The 22,927-nt window shown below is 44.9% G+C and overlaps 1 protein-coding gene across 1 annotated transcript in view; it reads left to right on the forward strand.

Annotated features, from left to right (window-relative positions):
• RBM33 (RNA binding motif protein 33) overlaps window positions 1–22,927 on the forward strand; it is a 739,069-nt gene that overhangs the window by 706,782 nt on the left and 9,360 nt on the right. The window contains exon 18 of the mRNA XM_069211143.1: window positions 18,040–18,128. Within this exon, the coding sequence (XP_069067244.1) occupies window positions 18,040–18,128 (89 nt within the window). The remainder of the gene's footprint in view (window positions 1–18,039; window positions 18,129–22,927) is intronic.

Here is a 22,927-nt window from a genome sequence, read left to right on the forward strand (position 1 = left end):
AAGTACATAGATGTTATGTCTCCCTGGGGACTTCTCTGGTCCCGCTTTCATTATGCCCACAAGGTGCCATGTGTCCCAATGAAGTTGTAACTCATTGCCTTTCCCAATCTCTGTAGATTGGGATGCACAAATACAGACAGGAGCTTTAATATAGAATACAGAAATGTTCTTTTAATGTGCTCTTACTTTGCCTCTTACTTTTAATGTGCTCTTACTTTGCCTGTTTAGACATTATGAATATGTGAGCCATGTTGATGCAGCTGAAGTGCCCAGGTTATTTTCTTCTGGAGGATTTGTCCCTCCATGGGATTCTGATGTATGTGGAACTCTTGTATTCAGTCCTGTAAACACATTGATCTCTCCTGCTCGCCTTCTGAGCTTTGCTTTGCTTTTTGCATCTTATTGCTTTCTTTGGTAGAAGTGACCTTTTTGTTTTTTCCACTTAAGTTACAAACCCCCACTAAATGTCCTGAGGTACAGTATCTGGTGCTTATTCAGCTCCAGCCTTTCTGGTCTGAAGTTCCTATACCTCTCAATGTAGTTGCAGTGAAAAAGCTGAACTTCACTGTCACCATATGAAATCATTTTCCATCTGCTTTTTTAATAACGAACTGGGCACCTTGAGTAGCAGATCTTTCAGCTGCTCTTGAGTATTGCTTTGATTCTGCCCTCCTTATGGGCCCACTTAGAGTTGTCTAAAAGTCCGGAACCTCTTTCAGTACAACCCGAAAGTGTTTGCTGACATTCAAACATACTTTCTCCTTCCTTCAGAGTAAGTATGCAGATATTTTTCAGCTGAATGTTCATCTTCAGATAATTGCACTTGTCTTCCTTTCGGCAGTCTCCATTCGCAGCTTGATGCTATTAATTGGAATCAACAATGTCACCACTATGTTTTGTAAGATTCTCAGCCAAGGTTTGTTGGAGGTCCATTTTTAACTCAACTTCAGGCCTTGAAGTTCTGGTTAATGCACCAGTCTGCTTTACTGCCACATTGCTCTCTGAATCTGAGGCTGCTCCCCATTTGAGGGCTACATGGGTCTTGTTTAGATTTACGACAGACTGAAGTCATAAGTGCTGGCAGCGCTTGAGGGTGCCCTATGCCTGTAGTGTTATCACTCAGAACTTTTAGTATGTCCACAAGTTAGCAGGTAAAGCATTTTTTGTCAAGTCACCCATGTAATCCACACTGTACAAGACAACTCTTGTTTGTTTGGCCTGCTGGCCCATAATCCTGGGCCCCCTTGAATTGATTAGCTGTTCCAGGTTCCATTCCGGGCTCTGATGTCGAGTTGGCATGCCTAACCCACCACCATATTTGAGCTCCATATTTTACGGTATGACTTACTTCTCGGGCACTTCTGAGCACTTGTCTTTTTTGTCTTTCTTCTCTGTTGGAATTAGTTAGGTTTCTGTTTCTTGCAGTACCAACCGCATTGAAGTAGTGACATTGCTCCTCATTGGCTGGAGCTTTGCCCTCTAATCTGTCCTCCATGAAAGATTTCCCTCCCAGAGGACCTCATGGCAATATTTGACCAGACAATTTAGGCTGGACAAAATGCAGCAAAATATGTACAGTAGGCCAGCCTTGAACCGATGCATAATTGGTCCTTACGACTTCTCGTGAAACAGTCTTCTTTATTCTAGTCACTTATGCGCGCCATGTGAGTGAACTGCAGGCACTGTCATTGCAACGCCCTACACCATTTTCTTTCTAGACAAACTGATTTTCTGGACTCGGTCTGTCTTTTTTCTAAAGGTCTTGTCACCCTTTCGTGTTTGAAAGTCAATCACTTTACAGGCTTTTTTCACATTTCTACACCTCTTCAAAGTGGAGGAAAGACTTCAATTTGTTCTACTACAAAAGAGTCCTTTATCTTTTACATTTAGTACACGCCAGAACACTTTAGGGATGAACAGTTCTTTATGAGTTTCTTTTGAACCAAGATGGGTAAAAAATGCAAAAGAGTATACTGACTTGGTGGATTGTCCAGTGCTTAAAAATTCTGATTGATACTTCTACCTGCAGATGCTTCATCTTCTGATTTTACAAGTGCCAGTCTGGATCCGGAAACAATAGCTCTCCCACACTGTTAGGCAGTGCTGGCTCCACATCTGTGCCATACACTGCATCCCTGTGATGTCACCCTAGCCATAAAGTGCCTTTGTGAGCGTTTTGGAATCTGTTCCCTTTTTTCCATGCCATTGGTGCAGCCCAGATCGCTATCAATCAATTGGCAAAACTTTCTACTAATTCTTTCTACTTCAGTTGCGGTTTTGCCTCAAAATGTCTCCGAACAAGCCTTGGTAGCGACTGATTGTCAGATGTCCATTACAGACCCCCAAACATCTGCCTTTGTCTCCAGGAGTCCGTTTAAGACTCTGTCTTATGAGTCCTGTTGGATGATGCACTCCAAGGTATTGAAAAAGGAGACTAAGACATTTGTGGCCAGAGCGTAATACAAACCCTATGGGCACTGAAAGTCAAGACAGAGGTCACCAGTTGCCTCCCTCATCAAAGTAATTTATAAGGAACCACAAGAAAGAGGCAGCATGAATCTGGACGGCATCCTTCATCAAAAAGTATGTCGCCAAGATCCCATGCTTCACCTCATCCACAGTTGTATAAAAAACTGACAGACAACCCCATGGCACCATTAACCTGTCTCTGGTCCCAAAGACACTACCACCTGCAGTGCTGACTACATGGTCATCCCTACCCTGAGTTTCTGGGACAGATTCATTGATGTTCCTAAATGTGACGTTAAACATCTGGAGCTCTGACAGGCCCCATTGGTCCAGTGATGTTTTCATATGGAGGTTTAAATACCCACTCTACTCTGCACCCTTCACACCGTCTCTCCCTTTGCCTCCAGTCACATGGGTCATAACTCCGACTCAAACGCCACCCCAGCCATTGAGATTAACACTGCTCCTGAGTCTCATCTCCATTTGACCTTGCCATCTTCAGCGCTGATATCTCATCTCTTCCTGTGCGCATAGTAGATGCCTCTGGCATCTCAGATGTCACTGCAGACTACACCACTGGCTCCGCTAACATGCCCCCACTTGTTGTCTCTAGTGGCTGAACCATCTCTGCAGATGTTGCAACCCATCTCAACTGAAGTCTCTTTCTTTGATGGAATTGCACGTCACTCCAGAAGACACTGTCAAAGGTTAATGGCGTAAAGTAGAATTTTGTTCTAAGACAGGGAACCCCAAGAATACTCCAGAGCTGATGATGGGAGAGCCATTCTATACTAACAGACTTGATACCTCTCCCGAGTGGTAACTATTATCCCCGACTGGGCTTCCTCCACCAGAAGTTACCTCCCATCACTCTGTTATCAGGAGGGCAGCAGAAATATCGGACCCCTGTGTACTGGTGGCCTTTCAGTAGGTGCTTTGTAGACTTTCAGTTCAGCCTGGATAGTGCTTTTTTGATTTTCAAGTTGCAGATTTTCACATTTCAAACTGAAAATGCCCCAGGCAATTTCTAGGATTTATTGTGGGAGATGAGAACTTCCAGGCTTTTTGATTCCTTGTGCCTATCTTCCTAGGAGACAGTCACACCTCACACACAGTTGGAGCTGCTTTTATGGCTTCATATTCAGTTATCTTTTTTACACTTGCCTGCTGGTAGGTTTCCTTGGAAAGTGTACCTGGGTTGGAAAATTTATTTGACTGCCAATTCAGCAGTTCATGGTGGTCTCGGATGCAATGTTCATGGGATAGCGAGCCCATTCAGGGCGAAGAACATTGGAGGCAGGAGAGGGTTCTCTATAAAAAAAAAAAAATTGGGAACTCAAATCGGGCTTTCTTGCCCTGTAGCTATGAGCTCACGTTCAGGTGGATTATGTTTCTCTCAGTAGCTACGAGATTGCACGTGTAGATCAATTGAACAGACTATTAAGTATTGCAAGGAACAACACAGCAAACAAACCCTATATAAATTAATCTACCAGTTGTGTTTTCTCGTTTGTACGGAGGTTAAGCTGTGCGTTGTTGGCAGATTCCCACCTACAAATATATTTATTTTGTTTTACCCTTCATGCTTTCCATTGCTGATGCAAAACAATTGTGGTAGCCATTATCCATTATACAGTGCACTTTGGGATCCTGCAGATGGACTGTTCACCTTCACATAAAAACCCCTCTCTACTTCCCAGTATGACATCGGACTCTGTAGTCTCCAAGTTGACTTGCACTCTTCCTGTAGCAACTCCAGACCAAGATCAACAATGAAAGCATGAGCCAACTACATATCCATATGTGTTCTCCACACTTCAGATCCCCTTCCTGTTAGTCTTTGGACAAGTTTATAACTCATAGAAGGTTGATGCCTCTATAAAATAACATAAGCCAATTTTGCCTAACATCTCCTAACTCTTACCCACAAGATGGAGCTTTATGATGGGAAGAATGGATTATCCTGATCTGAGACTTACCTACCAGGCTTTTTTAATCACTGACACTACTCCAGTGGAAAGCCCTGAGTTGGCCGAGAGGGCTACACCACCATCCGTTCACCAGCGCTATTCCATCGATATTTCATTGATGACTGGTGCACCCCATTTAAAAAAAAATGTTTTTAAATTCCCTGGCATCTAGTATGCTTTCTGGCAGCCCCCCATGGGAAGTGTACCCTGGGTAATTGCCCCATCTGCCCACCGGTGGGCAGAACAACTTTGGGCCCATTTATTTGGGGGAAGGGTACGGCCATACCCCCACCCTCTTATTTTGGCAAAAAAATCTTCCCTAGTCTCTGGTGGGCTTTCTGCCCCCCTTGGGTGGCAGATGGCCTTCCAAAAATACGCCGATCTGCCCCCAGGAGTGGCAGATATGGCCAACTGTAATGTGGCTGCCCCCCCCCCCCCAAAAAAAAAAACACACACACCAACCCCTGGTGCTATGTGGTTTCTAATAGAAATAGGCCGGCCTGCCCCCAAGGGGAGCACAAGTGGCCTAAAATAAATTTGACCCCCGCCCCCCCGGGAGCGACCCTTGCCTAAGGGGTTGCTCCCCTTGCGTGATATTGGTGCAAAAAAAATCCCTGGTGCCTAGTGGTTTCTTCCCCTCTTGGGGGCAGAAATGGCCTACAACAAAAGGGTCACTCCCCTCACGTGAAACTGACAAAAAAATAAAATACCTGGTTTGTGCCCCCCTTGCGGGCAGATTGGCCAAAAAAATAAATAAGCCGATCTGCCCCCAAGGGGAGAAATGGCCTAAATACAATTTGCCCCCCAGGGGAGAAACCCTTGCCTAAGGGGTCGCTCCCCATATATACATTAAAAAAAAAATATATATATATATATATATCCCTGGTGTCTAGGGGTTTCTGTCCCACCTGGGAGCAGATCGATCTAATTATAGTAGGCCGATCTGCCCCCAAAGGGGGTGGAAATGGCCTAAAAATAAATTGCCTCCCTAAGGAGCGGCCCTTCCCCAAGGGGCCGCTCCCCTTATGCAGTAATAATAAAAATAGCAAACTCCCTAGTGTCAAGTGACATTTCCGCTGCCCAAACACAGAAATGCTGAGAGAGACATGAAAGGAGAGGAAAGGCCTTTCCTCTCCTTTCATGCCTCTCTCGTCCCTCCAAGTGATCGGAGGAGAAATGCTTTTGCATTTGTCCTCCATTGCGCGGTGGGGGCAGCCTCTGATGAGGTCAGCGTGCGATCGTGCGCTTATGTCATCAGATGTCACAGGGGTCGGGGGTGTGGGTGGAAGGGGAAGCGATTCCCCTTCCATCCCTGCCCAGGGGAGGTGGGGTGCCGTGCTCCCGGGGGAGCGCTAGGGCTTTCCCGTTGGGCCCTGTCTGGATGTAATGGTTACATCCTGGGCACCCGAGCGGTGCTGCCCAGGACATAACCGTTGCACCAGGGCACCCGAGCGGTTAAAGACCGATTATAGTAAATAACAGGGATATTTTCACTTAAAGTTTGAGTGACGTCAAATAGATCACAATAGAGTAACCCCAGTTGCCTATGATGTTACTCAAAACCCGAAGGTGAAAAATATCCATATTCTTCACTTATTTACCATCTCTAATTTTATGCAATTTATGGCCACCAAAATCGCCTGTCCCTGCTTTCTACTGCTAAGCAGGAACACAGAAGTAGTGGGAAAGTTGTACATAACATGTCCTTTCCTCCCTATCTTCCCCAACCCCCACCCCAAAAAATAAAAGAAAATAGCCTCCTCCTACACACCCAAACCACCGTCTGGTTTCCTTTCCTGGTTCCCTGCCCTCTTGGAGCTGTGCTCTCTGCTTTCGACAAAGAAACCTGTCAGAGCAGGCTTGCATTCCTCTGTGACATAATAGTAGGATTGCCACTATATTATAACAGTGAGTAACCTTATTTACAATGTGGTATGCACCATATATATCATTTACAATTATAGATCGATAGGTGTCAATAACCATTTTCTGTGGTCCTTTTCAGTTCCCATGACAGAACAGTGGTGAAGCTTGTATCTCTAGCATTGTTTTTTTTTTATAGATTAATGTACAATATGAATATCCGTATACCTGGAACATAATATTAAAAATTAGAATTAAGAATTAAAAAGTTCAAAATGTGAAAACATTGGCAAGCGTGTGCACAGCATTTCATCAAAGGGTCTAGAGAAGAAAATAGGGAGGGGAAGTAAGAATTTGGGTACAATTATTTATGAGTTTTAGTTTCTGTTCTTCCGCCCTCCACTGGAATAGGTAACCTCTGACCCCTTATTAAGGCAATCTATACTTGAACAGATACCAGCAAGTTAGCAGTCCATTACAACAGAAATCTGGGATGCTTTAAGGGAAGAGGATGTTCACTTCCTCATGGGAGGGAAGGTCAAGGATGTTGTGTATGCAAGCTCTCAGCTTTACACAGTTGCGTCCAATTTGCAGGGTCTGTTAGATAGTTATTATGTTGGTGGTACAGATTGCAGCAGTGTATCTCAGATGAAGGGTTTGCTCTTCTCAAAATTGATTTGCCTCTCTCAGAGAAGCCAAGGTTCACCAAATCATACTAGAGTCCACATTTAGTTGTTTCCCCTTCAGTTAAATTTGGGATTCAAGTCAAGCTTTTACAAACCTCATCCACTTATGTGTTAGCAGTGGCCTTAAATGTAATCAAGAAAGTTGTCTTTTGGATTTGGCTTCTAAGGAAGTGCAGAGTAATGCACAAATCGCAATTGTTTTCCACTGATGGAGAATTTAACTACTCAAGCCAATGTGCTCTAAAAATAATTAATGGAGGATTTGAGGATTGCATGCTAGCTCTAAAACACACTAAGCTTCCAATATTCAGAGCCCACTAGCCAGTCTTACACAATAGTGCATGCAACCTAAATTCAGCTACTCCTCTTCTCAAGCTTTCTGAGCAGTAGGATATATGTAAGGAGTCCATTGACAGAAAGCACATGCCTTCCAAATTGATAAGCCTAGTTGATTTTTGTAAATAGCAATACATTGTATACATTATACAGGAATATCAAGGCTGGTGAATTCTCACAGTAACTGAGTACTATTACACATGTCCGCTGCTTATGAAACATGGGGCGAGATGTACAAAAATTAGGGATTGTGATATCCAAGTTGCGATTCGTACCAAATCAGAATTAGGAAATCGCCATTATTCCTGTAAGAACCTTAGAACTTTTAATTTGTGATTCCTAGAGCCTACCTCATGAATATTAAGGAATGTCTCAGTTTGCCACCCATTAGCAGTTTTAGCCATCAAGGTATGCTGGCCTGCTGGGGTCAGGAACAAAACAATGAAACATTTAAGTTTCATTTTTTTAAGAGTAGGCCATGGTCTATGAAACCACTGCCTGTTCTTGAATATGTTTTGTGAAACATTCTCTAAGAGTTAGGGGGTCTGGAGGTTTAACTAAAGTTCAATGTACCATTACTATAGGTAATTTATATGGTGAAAAACGTGGGAGTTGCTAATAGCCTCGTTTAAATAAGACTGCTTCTTTGGATTTTGCACTGGACTAGTTAAGGTTGTCAAACGGCCCTCACATAAGCACCAGCCCTGACACTTATTAAACTAAAATTGATCTCTCCCTTGAATTAGGAAACCAAAGGCTTCCTGGGGAGGCTACTCACATGGTTTAGCCTTCCCACTTAGGTTAATATTTGAACTTCATAATATAATCTTATCAGCCCAGACAGAAATTACAAAGTCAAAGCCAGTAACAACAGCTAGTCACCTTTAAATGATATTTGCTACAGTTCAAAGCTGGCCATCAAATTATGGACGTAAAACAGTTCCGAGTTGACTTCCACATGGCATACACATGCAATCTGGTGGCTATCTTGAAAGTTTAAAAATAGCATTCCAGTGTGTACATTTACCTCAGTGGATGAGTTTTGTTTTCTATTGTTATGATGTAATAGTAGTAATGTTTTTTACTTTGATAGCCACACACATCAAATTCGTATGAAGAGGAAGTTTAGAGTGGGGGGGTCAGGTTTTTTGTGGGTCATTGTAATATTAACATCCACTGCTGCCATCCATAAAATAATAAACCACGTACTTTGATCTGCATGAGATTAATAACGTGGTGGTGGAAAATGCTCTCCAAGCTTCTACTTTCATTAATTTGAGAAAACAAATGCCGACAGAGAACTGCAACTCTCACCTTAATTCTCTCTTGCTTGGACTTCGACAATGCCATATAAGATGGTATCTCTCAATCCTTTGTTGTTACTGTTAGATTGTGCTTCATTCCATCGCAAAACCTGTCTCTACTGTCCACTGAGTAGAAACATAATCAAGTTTCTTCCGTCTTGAGAGAATTACATTTTGTAATTACCTAATACAATTTTATCCATCTGAATAAACCATAATGCCTGGCCCCCTTGCTGACTGTCTTGGGCTGAACTTGAGGTCTCAAGAGTAAAAACACTTCTGTCTTGAACTATCAAGATTCAGGACTTCCCAAGTGTCAAATCAGTCATTGTGATGGACACGTTGTTCTGCAAGTTTCTCGTGTCATAAATCTACATTTCACTCCTTCCAGGCTTCAGACTGTTCTGAAAAGCATTTGTCCAGCAATGACCCTCCATTACTGCCAGGTAGTGGTGCAATGCCCCAACCATGGCAATTCCTTTGAACATGTCAATGACGTACTTTAGGTGTCAACTAGTGTACTGGCATGAGTTTTCCTGTGCCTAATCGATGTGGTCCAGAGCACTTTTTCTCTGTGTCCCAAAGACACATTTGTTAGCTTTTCACATAACTTTGTTAAATGTCTCCTCAAAGAGCATCACACTCTAATACTTGCAGGCGGTGTGCAAGATGTCCCTTTTAGATCCCCATAAAAACTGTATGTTTGTGCCTGTGGATTGAACATAATTTCTTGACCTGCGCCCCTTGCACTTGCATACACATAAAGGCCATTAGGGAGCGGTAGGCAAAGTTGTTTTCGGCTAAAGCCTGGAGGAGACTCTTAAGCAGACCCTCTCTCCCAAAGATACGTTACCTTTCAGGAAACATCTCCTAAGAGATCTGCCCACAATAAGGAAGACTATCTTTTTCCTCAAATAAGCTAGTCAGTTTTCCAAGACCCTTCAGAGTCCTGGCACTGTTTCTTCCTCATTGTTGGCGGGCTGATAACCCAGCATGTAAAATATGAGGCTGGGGCTTTCAGTTCCTTTGTCGAGCCTGTGCAGGTAGAGGCCTTCAGCTAGTGATGCTGGATCTTTTCTGGATGGCATTGCGACCCTCTGGACTTGGAGTCTGTTCCTACATGCTTACCGGCTTTGGCACCATACCTCTGTGGGTTTCAGTGGCCAAGGGAAAATTTAAACTTGCTAGCGCACAGCCCGATTTATTCAGGTAATTCGGTGTTGATTTCCAAGTTGTTAGGATGAACCCTACAGAGCTCACTTCAGCATGGCCAAGTATTTGATAAGGAAAGGTATAATCAGTCTGGCAAAGGAGAAGGTTGAAGCAGATTTTTAACAAGGAAACAATATTGTGAGTTCCTCCTCTGGTCCCAAAGGTTTACCTATTTTGTAAAGGTTTTTGGTTCAGATTCAGATGCCTTAGCTGTGGAGGATAAGTACTATGGCCACTGGGAGGAGATGTTTCACATGCTCAGCATCTCATGCTAGTTTACTATACTGATGCAGGCAATTATTTGGCCTGGCAAAACGGCAGTGGCCTAGATACTCACTAGAAGAGGATATTTTCTTCCCCTCTGGCACTACGTCAGAGGAGGTGCCATCTTTTACCACAGATGTTGGAAGGCAAATGAGGCCTTGGAACTGACTGCCTTGTGTGGAAGTGAAGTCTAACATTCTCTCAGTTTCTGCTCTCTGCTTGCTTCTATTGAGGCTATTTTAGACCCCATGATAGCAGCATTTTGGGTCTAGCAGCCCACAGGTAGGTTAGCTGATGCCTTAGGTGCACTACGGGTGACATGCACTTTTTGTTCTCTCACCTGCTTGTACCCTGGCCATTATTACATGACAATTTTACCAGCAGTATCTGATTTCCCTGCAGCCACAACAGCAGCAGCTCATTCAAACTCCACAGCAACTCTGTTGCTTCTTTGAAGGCAAGGATGGATCTAGGAGGCATCACCAGCAGCAGCAGACCAAGTGCCCACCACCCTCTGCTAGGTGTAATGCCTCCACACTCCTCTGCTCCCATTTTGTCACTCAGCAGGTGGGGAACACAGTGAACCACTGTGTAATCCAGGAGTTGTGACTTGGGGGCATGCCCTCTTCTCTTCCTGTCCTCCCCACCAGACCCCACCCACTTGCCAGCTGATGCCTTGATCATGGAAGTGAGAGTCGTTGCCTTACTGGGAAAAGGAGCTATCGAAGTGGGGCCTTCGGGAGAAAACAGCATGGGTTTTTTTTACTCCCAATTTGCTAAGTTCCCAGAGGCCTATAATGGATCACTCCATTCTGAATGTTTTCAACCGGCATTTCAAGATGCCAGACCCTGTTGTCCTTGAACTGGCAAGATTAGTTAGTATCCTTAGCTTTCCAGGACACCGCCTTTCATCCTCCAAATGTCTGTACCCATAGGTGGTACTTGAGGTTCACAGTGTGGTCCCAACACTTTTACTTTGCGGTCTGTACTTAGATGACTCACTGTGGAGTCCCTGGCTCTGGTTCAGGAGCATCTTCAGCAGTCAATGGCTCTTACCCACAATCTTGGCTTTACTGTCAAAATCCAGTGTCTTACTTTAGTTCTGCGCAGACATCCCATTCGAGCGATTGCCAGTTTCTTGGATCAGCTTCCTACTCTTCTATAGGTTGTGGCACTTACTTATGCGTTTTAGGATTGGAGAACGTCAAACTCTCTCTGTTCAGCCATGCATCACTGTTTTCAAACTGGATATGTATGTTCTTCATACTTGCCTGTCCTTCTTACCCTGTGGGGTTTTTGCATTCCATATATCCCCATCTATCATACTTTATTCTTTCTGCTCTCCCCCACACCCTGCCAAGGATGAGGAATGTCAGCATAGGCTGGGCCTAATGGTTGTAACGTCCTGCATAGCTTGTAGTTGTAGTTAAGAGGACAGATTTGATGACCAGCTACTTGTGGACTTCACTGAAGGTAATAGCACAGTGGTGACTAAATGCACTACTTCACGTTGGGTCATACTTTGCATTGAGATCTCCTATTTCCTTGCCAATGAAGACTTTATCAGAGAGAATTTGCTTTTATTCCACCACAACCATGGCTGCTTCCATGGCTCTTTGCAGAGGCAATCAAGTATCTGATTTCTGCTGGGCAGCTATATGGTTGTTCTTCTGTAGATTTCCAATGCTGTACTGCCCCAGTTCACATACATGCAGTCATAGTACTTTATCCAAGCTGTGTTGTATGATTTCTGTGGGTAACTGGAACTACCCAATCCCATCTGTTAGGGAAGTACTGCTTTAGGAATCTTTCATAAGGTGAGGAATCTGCTGGAAGATGTATCCATCAGAAAAGGTTTTTTTCAGTAATGTTTAGATCCTGATGTCAATTTCTGACCCCGCCCAATCCATGCGTTTGTTAAAGTATTAAATTAGAAGCAACCAGTGGTTATACAACCATATTCTGATCCAGTACCTCTGCCCAAAGCCGGCACCAAAGGAGAATTCATGTTCTTCTTGATTCTGCGCCAGAGCATAAAGCACCCACTGTCCCACAATACACTGAAGATGATGAGGAAGGTTGCTTGTAGGAAAATGGCTCCTTTTTAGCCAATAGGAATAGGGATTTGCCCCCCTCCCCAAAGAGAGGAGGCACAAGGAGAGTGTAGCCACCCTCAGGGACAGTAGCCATTGGCTACTACTCTCCAGCCCTAAACACACCCCTAAATTTAGTATTTAGGGACGACCCTGAACCCAGGAAAACAGATTTCCTGATGAAAGGAGGGCTGCCGACCTGAAAACCCTGCAAAGATGGAGACAACAACTGACTTGGCCACAGCCCTACTGGCCTGTCTCCAGACTCAAAGAACCTGCAACAGCGACGCATCCAGCAGGACCAGTGACCTTTGCCGACTCAGAGGACTGCCCTGTAACCCAAAGGACCAAGAAACTCCAGTGGACAGCGTCTCTGTCTAAACAACAAAGAACAAACCATCTTTAAAAGGACTCTAGACTCACTCCCAAAACGTGAGTCCCCAACACTCTGCACCCGACGCCACCAGCTTGTGTCCAGAGAAACCAACACTGCAGCGTGGTCCCCCAGGCGACTCCCACGACGTGGCCACTCTGAGACGACCTCCCTGCACCAACACAGTGAAGCCTGCAGAGAGAATCCAAGAGGCTCACCCTGACCGTTACTGCCCGGTAACAAAGAACCCGACGCCTGGAAGAAGCACTGCACCCGCAGCGCACAGGCCCGAGAGGAACCATCTACCGGAGCAGGAGTGACCAGCAGGCGGCCCCCATCATTGTTCAGTCGGCGGCTGGCCCAAGAAGCCCCCCTATGCCCTGCCTGCATCACCAGGGTGACCCCCGGGGTCCCTCTATTGATTTTCTTTCAAAATCAGACACCTACTTTGCACACTGCACACGGCCACCCCTGTGCTGCTAAGGGTGTATTTTGTGTGCCTGTTTGGGACCTCCCCTCCAGTGCTCTACAAAACCCCCCTGGTCTGCTCCCCGAGGACACAGGTACTTACCTGCTAGCAGACTGGAACCGGACTCCCCTGGTCTCCATAGGTGCCTATGTTATTTGGGCCCTACTTTGACCTCTGCACATGACTGGCCCTGTGTTGCTGGTGCTGGGTGTTTGGGGTTGACTTGAACCCCCAACAGTAGGCTGCCTATGCCCTGGAGACTGAACTTGTAAGTGCTTTACTTACCTGCTAAACTAACTTGTACTTACCTCCCCCAGGAACTGTTGATTTCTGCAGTGTCCACTTTTAAAATAGCTTATTGCCATATTTGCCAAAACTGTGTACCTTAATGTTTTCATTCGAAGTTCTATACTTACCTATGCCAAGTAACTTCCAATTTATGTACTTACTTGAATTCTGAATCGTGTGGTTCAAAAATAAATTATGAAAATAATATTTTTCTATATAAAAACCTATTGGCCTGGAGTTAAGTCCTTGAGTGTGTGTTCCCATTTATTGCCTGTGTGTGTACAACAAATGCTTAACTCTACCCTCTGATAAGCCTACTGCTCGACCACACTACCACAAATAGAGCATTAGTATTTCCTATTATTGCCACTATCAACCCTTAGACTCTGTGCAGACTATCTCTCATTTTGAGATAGTATATACAGAGCCAACTTCCTACATTACTCCTTCCTCATACTCTAGATTCCTTCTATTTAGACTCACAATATGCCTGTAAAGTAGACACATCCTTTAAAATGGAGCTAGACCTGCCCCCCACCCCTTAAATCTGGTCCTCCAACTAAAGAAAGTACTTTGTTTGCAGTGGTTGTTTGGATGCAGCTGAAGCACTGGAATTACAGTTGCCCGCTATAGAGACTAAAAAATGTATTAACTGAGATGTGCAGGTGTCCCTAATGGACATGCCCTTCAAAGGCTTCAAGCTGTTTGGAGAAATGGCTGATTAAGCACTGGAACAATTCCAGAGTAGTTAAACCACATCACAGTCTTTGGAGCTGTTAGCACCAGTTGAGTATTTTCCCACCAATATAGAATATTCAGAGGCTCTTCTAGAGGGGTAGCTTGCATGTAACACCAGGCCTGCCAACCTGTAACACAGCCACCAACCCAGAAGTAGAACCAGTATAAATCATTCATTTCGGCCAGGACATTCAGTTCATCAGGGACAGCAATCCTCTGTTTCTTCCTCCCCTGCACTGCCTGCAAAACAGCACTGGTGTCCCCTCAATCTAATGCTTGGCTATTGGATGCAGAATATGCAATTTTCACCTTGGCTGGAGATCCGGCACGTTAGTCTTAAAGATTTTCAAAGGGGAAACACCCTGTCCTTCATTTCCTCAGCATCCCACCTTCTTCCCACAAAGAAGCGACTTTTGGAGGAGCATTCCACAATTCATTGCAGAGAGTCAAACCTATGTTATCCAATGGTGCCATCATAGGTACCAGTCTCGTAGAGGGGAGGAGGATCCTACTTACATTACCTCCTCATTCTAAAAAGGGGCAGAGGTCTCAGGCCTCTTTCAGTCCTTTGCCCACTGAACACCTTTCTAAGGAAGGACAGGTTCAAAATGCTTACTCTGGCTCAGAAACTGCCATTGTTGGGCCCAGGAAAATGGATGAAGCAATTGCACTTGCTTTGTGTATATTTCCATGTATTGGCCTTGCTGTCCCACAGGCATAATGTGCAGTTCAAGGAGGGCCATAAGTGATTTCATTTAATTGTGATGGTATTAGGCCTTGCATCTGCCACTCAGGTGTTCAGGAACGTTGTTGGGGTGATCATTGCCCAGGTCAGGACTTTGCGTGTTTCTGTACTTCAGTGACCGAGTACTTTGGATGACTGATGAACTCCTGACAGCACTGCATATCACCACCTGAGCACCATGCAGAGACTTTAATCCATTGGGGCAATTCTGGATACTAACATTCAGGGCGTCTCCTGTCTAAAGGCATTGTTGCCATCCTAAATGCCAGTTGCATATGTGGGTCCTGCAGTGCGACCTCACATTGGAGTGAGCCCAGCAACAGGGATGCCTTTCTTACTGCCTTCAGATCTCAAGGGAGATAGTGCTGGATCTGCAATGGTGGGTGTCATTCCACATGTTTCCCCCACGCAAAATTCACAGTAGTGAGATTAGTCACATCTCAGCTTGGTGGAGATCCTTTAAAGATGAACTAAGTAGGCATCATCGGGGCTGATCATAAGTGGTGTCTTCATTCCATGGTATCTCAGGAAGTCTTTGAACAGTGGATTATGTACCGGCTAGTTCTGTTATCCCCTATCAAGAACTCAATGTCAACAATTCTGAGCACTGGAGTTTCCTCCAAGGCACTCATTAGGAGACTCATTCCATCTGGACCGGAAGGACAGAATTCTGTGTGCATTTCTACAGTTACTTCTGCCTCGAGTACTGTAGAAAATCAAGACAGACAAGGCCAGAATAATTGTTGTAGCCCTGTACTGAGCCCGACGAATGTTGTGCCCAGAGCTCAAGAGTTTTAGCATTTGTCCTCCAATCAGGCTCCACTTCGGGTGAATCTCCTTTCTCAGCAACAGGGCATGGTCCTGTATCTGACTCTTCACAAACGACACATCAATATGTGGATATTGAGCGGTGGCAGCTATTTGCATTTGACTTGTTGCACGAGGTGGTTGATGTCAGCCTAGCTGGCAACCGCCATTTCACAAAGTCGATCTACACTGGTTGCTGGGACTTTTTTGTTGCCTGGTGTGGAGGTTGAACCACTGATTATTCCCAGCCCAATTTTTCTGATGTTTTTTGCGTGTTGTTTGTTTTGCCCAGCAGGGTGAAAGGTGATTTATAGTCTGTTTCTGCCTTTCTGTGTTTACCTGACCAACCTCCTTTAAGTCATTGGTTGTAGTGTGCTTGAAAAAAAAGGTTTGTCTTGCGGTTCCCGTGTAAGCCATATTATGCCCCAAAGGGATCTGTACTTGGTCTTGACATTTCAGCATTCCTTAAGTGCATGCATGTCATTCAAACCTACGCACAGATGTTCCTTTAGGCTTTTGGAAATTAAAACAATCTTCTCATTTTGATTATGCAACAAGTCAATTGCAGGCGCTTTTGGTGCAACCACCCTGCACCTCCTTTTTGGTTGTAACTCCCTGTCATATTGGCCAGGTGATTACTGTACCAGTGTTTTTGCCTTGAAGGAGGAGATTCAACATCATTTTGAGCTGAACAGAGCTTACTCTTTACTCAGAGTGGGCAGCCAAAAGCCACCTGCTCTTTTGGGGCTTTTTTGGTGCAAAGAAAGCCACGGAGGTGCAACTGAAGACCCTGTCAATGTGGATAGTTCTCTTTATCCTGCTCTGTCGTGTACTGGCCGAAATGCAGCCCCCTTAAGTTCTACAGGCGCCTTTCACCAGGGCCTGGGCTGCTTTGAAGGCTTTGTTGAGATGGGAACCTGTTCCATATCTCTGTCAGTCTGCGACATGGATATCAGTGTATTGGTTCACAAAATACTGCACTGTTGACAGATCTACCTGGAAAGTTACTTTGCCCTCTCAGTTCTTCAGGACTTTATTTCCTGAGTCCACTTCTCAGACCGTCCACCTTTGAGAGAGAGTGCTGTGGTACCTATTCTAACAATCATTAATCTGCAGGAGAATTATCTATCAGATGGAAAAGCTAAAAGTTGGTAGCACTCTTTCTAGTAGATACATTGTGTAACCAGATTCATCATTACCCTCCAACCTTCCTGTTTTATGGAGTGGTCTCTTTACCATCTAGAAAGGTCCCGTGTTAATAATTAGCACACTGTCTGAAACCATTTGTTCTACGCTCCTCGTTCGAGGGCACAGAAGGAAAAAGATACAAGAAACTTATATGCAGCTCTGCTTTGTCACTTCCAGGACAGTACGGAGTCACTGCAGAGAGACACTGCCACACCTACTGGTAGGCAAGAAGCATTTCTGAAGAATTCTCTGGGTCCAGTCTGGTGACTGGAGGGTAATCTAAAGGTGAGGAATCTCTGGTAGAATATTCACTGGAATGAGCGTTATCAAAGATAAGTGACTGTCTTTTCTTTCCACAGCAACAAACATATGGATCTCTTTGCCTGGCTAGCTAAAAACTCAACCCAACTGTACTCCTTTCTGAAAACATTTAAAAATAAATCTTTTCCACTTTCACATCAATTAACATAAACGTTTTAATGTCAAAGTCAGTAACTGGGAATCTCTGTTGTCAAGATTATTGCTGCTCATTAGTTGTTTTGTGCAGTTTAGGTCTGTGTGCACTCTAATACCAACTCAAAATAGTTGTGCTGTCGAAAAACCATTAAATAAATTAATGAAAAGATTGGATGATCATGCAAATACATGAATCGATAACTATTTTTTAAAAATATATGAACACCCAAGTATTTTTTCATGTCCTCCAGTCCCCTCTCCTGCTTTTGACCTACCTGGTACATTTGTTGATTTCTAGAGTTTATAGGAAGCTAATGATTTTGGGTAGCTTGAATGTGGTGGGCTTAATATCGGAAAGTTCAGTTTATGTTGGATGCCACTAAAGCAACGTCTTGGTTTTCAGATCAGGGTTGACCATAAATCTCAATAAAGTAGTTTGTTTTTGCTCAGGGAAAAGAAACGATGCCTGAATGTAAATCTGTAACTAGTACATATAACACTGTAGGTAATTTATTAATCATTTACAATTTTAACATGAATGGTGATGGTATGTCATACTGCCGTCAGGCATTTAAAGATACAGGCAAAGTGTTAAATGACATAGAAATATTGTTTTACCAACTAAGAATTCACATTCTTACTGCTTGAGAGTTGTGTTAATGTGTCTACCTTTTCTTGGTTTGATTCCCATCGTATTCAAAGACTGCCATCAAAGCAAGACAGGATGTAAAGTTAATAGATGATTTGGAAAGTTAAATAGAGCATTTTCTTTTTTCAGAGTTTTCAGATGCTTCCTGAACAACGAAAGGCCATTGCAAAATTTACAAAACCACAACATGCTTCATCATTTCAACAAAAGTTCCACAGGTAAATAAACTAGACCCTTTGGGGGAGGATTTAGTAGCCCCTTCTGAACTACATTCTTTAGCAGCGTAATGTTTTCCTGACTTTCTGGCTGGCTTCTTTTGTTAGAGGTGTAAGCAAAGGATTTTTTCTTTTTCTCACAGGTTTGGTGAACATTTAGCTTTTAATGTTTTTTGAGCCTCTTATGCTGTGTATAATACCAAAACACTTACTTTTGTTCTGGGTTATAGATTTTCTTGTCAAAGTTCTGTTTCTGGTAGTTATTGCTCTGATCATTTACCTGTAATCCTGAATGTTTCCCTGAATAGTAAAGTAGGAAAGATTTAGGAAATGTCACTGTTATTCGAATAGCAATCCTGTTGGTGTTGATTCATTACCACACAACCAATACAATTCAAGGGATGTTAAAATAGTGGTATGTATATACAAGCATATACTTAAAAATGTTCTTAACATGTTGCATACATACATAAATGGTGGTTGTTTGCCACTGGTTTCGTAGGGTCTATCTTACAATTGCTCTGCAAACTAGGCCAAGTACCACCCTTTCTGCCTTAAACACTCAGTAACGAGTGCAAGCAGTCACAGGCTTCTCAAGGAGGCAGTGCGGAGGACAAGATCTCTAAACTCAACAGCCAAACAGACATAATTGTGTTGGGTGCAGGCCACCGCTTAGCTTTTATCAGCAAAGAAAGTTCTTCAGTCAAACTGCAGAACTAAATACTACACATTCCAGTGTGCAAGTTAGACATGGTTGTCATAGGTTGCATTCTAACAGTCAGACACTAAACCAAGTCCTTTTTCATGATAACCTTTTCCCTTATGAGGGTCAACATCCTGCTGTTACTGTCCCCCATACACTATTGTCTAAGGCATGGATAAGAGTCTGGTGCAGATGGCTCAAATGTTATCACTGGTTTAGCGCAGCTCATGTCTTTTAGCAAATAGGCAACACACCCACCTGTGTGCTTCAGCCACTTGTCCCAATTCCATCCTAAATCTTAGTTTACCTACTGATCGCTCATGGCAATCTGAGCTGTGTGGTCGATGTGGGTTGTACTCCTGCCCTCACAGTAATTATCTCATTTTCAGCCTTACTTGGAGCAAGGTCCGCAGGGTAAACTTGTGAGACGGAACTGTTTGTCAGCTGTAGGAGCTGCAAGAGAGGCCATCAGCAGCAGCAGCAGCAGTTGTGGCTTCCAGCACATATACTAGATGAGGACGGTGCCAGGGCCAAAGTAAGTGAGGATACCAGTCTTACTTGGCACTTAAAGCATGGCTACACGCCTGTTTACTATCCTGAGGGCATTCTCATCCCTACAAAATACATATATATTTTCCCTGGAAATAAAAAACAACTTTAAACATCACTCATGGTTCAGTTACACAACTGAAAAAACAGTCAATCTTGCCACACATTGTGTGCACGCACATTGCAGGATTGTCTGGGTGGTAGTGACATTCAGCATTCTCTGTGGTCTTTATCACAATGTATCTCTAAGAATTCACTATCATATGATAGAGACTTCTAGTTGCAGATTCCTTACCTTAGAATTTCCCCCAGGCGTCACACTTGATCCAGAGGTTTTTTTTCGAGCAGTACCCTTGTGCACGGTCAGGTGGCGTCAGTCGCCTCCGATTCCGCTGTTAGCGTTGTGGTCGCCGTGGTGACATTGCGGTCACACAAAGAAGTTGTCGAAAGACGTTCTTCGACCTCATCCTGTCACTCGGACGATGCGGCATGGGAGGAGTGTTTTCCCTTTAGACCTCCATACTTGGAGCCTGCTTCTGGGTCAGCTCTGTGTCTCTCCTAGTTTCCGGGAGCCGGAGCCACCCCTGCCCAACTCGGGGAGTATTTTTGAGGCCATGCGCCTCGTATTTGGGCAGTCCAACCCTCCTATGATGCCTTCCGGCCCAGTAGGGTAGGCGGGTGCCCCCTTGGTTTCTGTGCCGGAGGCTTTGTCCTCTGCTGCGGAGGGCACCCCAGGATCCGTTATCCAAAGCAACGCCAGTTGTGCCATTGCAACCTTCCCTGGTGCCAGTACAGAAGTCGACACTCCTGATGTCAATCGGGCTCATGATAAACATCTACCCCATACTGATTCCTGACTCCAACGCACAGCCGAAACAAGGACAATACGGCTCTCTTGGCCAAGGGAGACACAGAGAGGATCTCTGTGCCAGAAGTAGGTTGTGGTTGTTATTTCTGCTTCTTTCTGGTGCCCAAGAAGAACAAGGACCTCCGCTCTATCCTAGACCTCTAAAAGGAGAAGTTCAAAATGCCCCCTCTGGCTCAGGTCCTATCTGCCCTCAACCCCAGAGACTGCATGGTTGCAGTGGACTTGCAGGATGCCTACTTTCATATTCCTGTCCTGCCTGCTGCCAAACGTTACTTGCGGTGCATGGTAGGTCATTAGCACTTTCAGTTTATCGTGCCCCCCTTTTGACCTTACCAGTGCCCCTCGAGTGTTCACGAAAGTGATGGCGGTGGTCGGAGCTTTTCTGCACCAGCTAGGGACTTTAGTCTTCCCCTTCCTTGACAACTGGCTGTTGAAGGTGGGCTCACCCCAGGTTGTCGTCTCCCACCTCCAGACTACGGCGGACCTCCTGCATTTTCTGGGGTTCACTATAAACGTGCCAAAGTCATACCTGACTCCCTCTCATATGCACCTTTTCATCAGAGCTGTTCTGTACACTTTTGGGCCGATCTTCTAGAGCAGCGAGTCCAGGCTATGATATTGATGTTTCAGCCTCTGTCTTGGGTTGCAGTGAGAATTACTATAAGGCTGCAGGGCCTCATGGCCTCCTGCATCCTTCTGGTGACACAAGCCAGATGGCATATGCGGGCTCTGCAGTAAGACCTGAAGTTGCAGTGGGTGCAGCGTCAGGGGAACCTCTCCAACATGGTCCAGATCTCGGAGGGAACTGCGCAAGATCGGCAATGGTGGCTTTTGAACTGCGATTGGGTCAAAGGTAGATCCCTCTCCCTTCCCCAATCAGATCAAACAGTAGCAAGAAATTTGTTACTCCTGGGATGGGGTGGACAATTGGGGGAGGCTGAGATAAGAGGCAACTGGTCTCTGGCGGAATGCGGACTCCCTTCCATCCTGCTGGAGCTCTGAGTGATCCAATGGGAATTAAAAGCCTTTCTACCCTCAATAAAGGGAAGGCTAGCGCAGGTGTTCACAGACAATGCCACATCCATATGGAACTGGAGAAAGCAGGGCTGGGTGGGCTCATGGGCTCTGTCAAGAGGCCTGCGTCTCTGGACGCGGCTGGTACTTCATAGCATATCCCTGGTGGTTCAACATCTGGTGGACAAACTAAGCCGTTAACGCATGGTCAATCACGAATGGCGGTACATTCGGGTCACATGAAGAAGTCCACCCCGAGGTGGTGGCAGGTCCCTTTCAGCAGTGGGGAGAGCCTGGTTCGCCTCCGCAGAGAACGCACCATGTCAGCTGTTTCGCACATTGGAGTTTCCAAGGCGCCCCTCTCTTGGCGACGATTTTCATCTTGAGTGGAACTCAGGCCTCCTATATGCCTTTCCACCAATATCACTGAATCTGAGGAAACACCCAGAGGAGAGACTCTAAATAGCCCTTAGCGGGGCACTGGCTACCTACCCAGGTATGCACCTATCAGGAGTTCTCAAAAAGATCAAGAACAACCGGGCCCAAGTAATTCTTGTGGCTCTGGACTGGGCACGAAGAGTATGGTATCCCGAGCTTCTGAGAATCTTCTGTCGCAAAGGACGGTTCTCCACCCGAACCTGTCCAGTCTCCGCCTTCTTGCGTGGATATTTAGCGGCGGCAGTTGACAGCTTCGACCTTCTGCTCAAAGTCTTTTATCTTAGCAGCCAGGCGTCCCTCCACCAAAACTGTATACACCTATCATTGGAATACATTTATTGCATATTGTACCAACAAGTCTGTTGATCCCCTTTCTGCACCTCTGTCTGAGGTTCTTTTGTTTATTCTTTCTCCTGCCCAGCAGGGCGCAGCTTTGGGCACCCTTAAAGGTTATCTCTTGCCATCTTTGCTTTCCTTAGACTATTTGAACAACCCTTCTTGTTGATGGGAGATTCCTCAAAGGTCTTACTCACTTGTTTCCGCCTACCCCGTTCATAATGCCCCAGTGGGATTTGAATGTGGTACTCACTTTTCTCATGTGTGCTCCTTCATAATTGTCCTCTTTGGCTTCTCACTTTGAAAGCAGTTTTCCGTGTAGCCATCACCTCTGCAAGTAGAGTGAGTGACCTGCAAGCTCTTTCTTCGAAGCCACCCTTCATCTCTGTCCATCCTGAAAAAGAGGCGCTTCGTACTAGGGCCTCTTTCCTACCTAAAGTGGTCTCGCCTTTACAAGTAGATCAATCTATCAACTTAACTACTTTTTACACATCCCCACATCCTTCTTGTGAAGAGGAGAGACTCCACCATCTGGATCCAAAAAGCATTGGCGTTCTACCTTAATCGTACCAAAGTCTTCTGGGTGGACATTTAACTCTTGGTTGGTTACGTGGGTGTGAAGAAAGGATGGGCAGTGCAGGAAAGGACCATCTCTAGATGGGTTGTTCTTTGCAACAAAATGTGCTGCACTTTGGCTAAGAAGCAACCCCTTGAGGGTTTGTGTACTTGCGCTACCAAAGCAACTGGTGCAACCACTGCGTTAGCACAGAGTTCCAGTCCTGGACATCTGCCAGGCAGCAACGTGGGCATCCCTGCACAAGTTCACTAAACGCCGCAATGGCTCCTTTGGCTGTTCGGTCCCGCAGGGATTCTTCAAATGGTCTTAGTTCTCAG

The sequence above is a fragment of the Pleurodeles waltl genome, chromosome 10 (genome assembly GCF_031143425.1).
Source record: "Pleurodeles waltl isolate 20211129_DDA chromosome 10, aPleWal1.hap1.20221129, whole genome shotgun sequence".
Taxonomy (NCBI): domain Eukaryota; kingdom Metazoa; phylum Chordata; class Amphibia; order Caudata; family Salamandridae; genus Pleurodeles; species Pleurodeles waltl.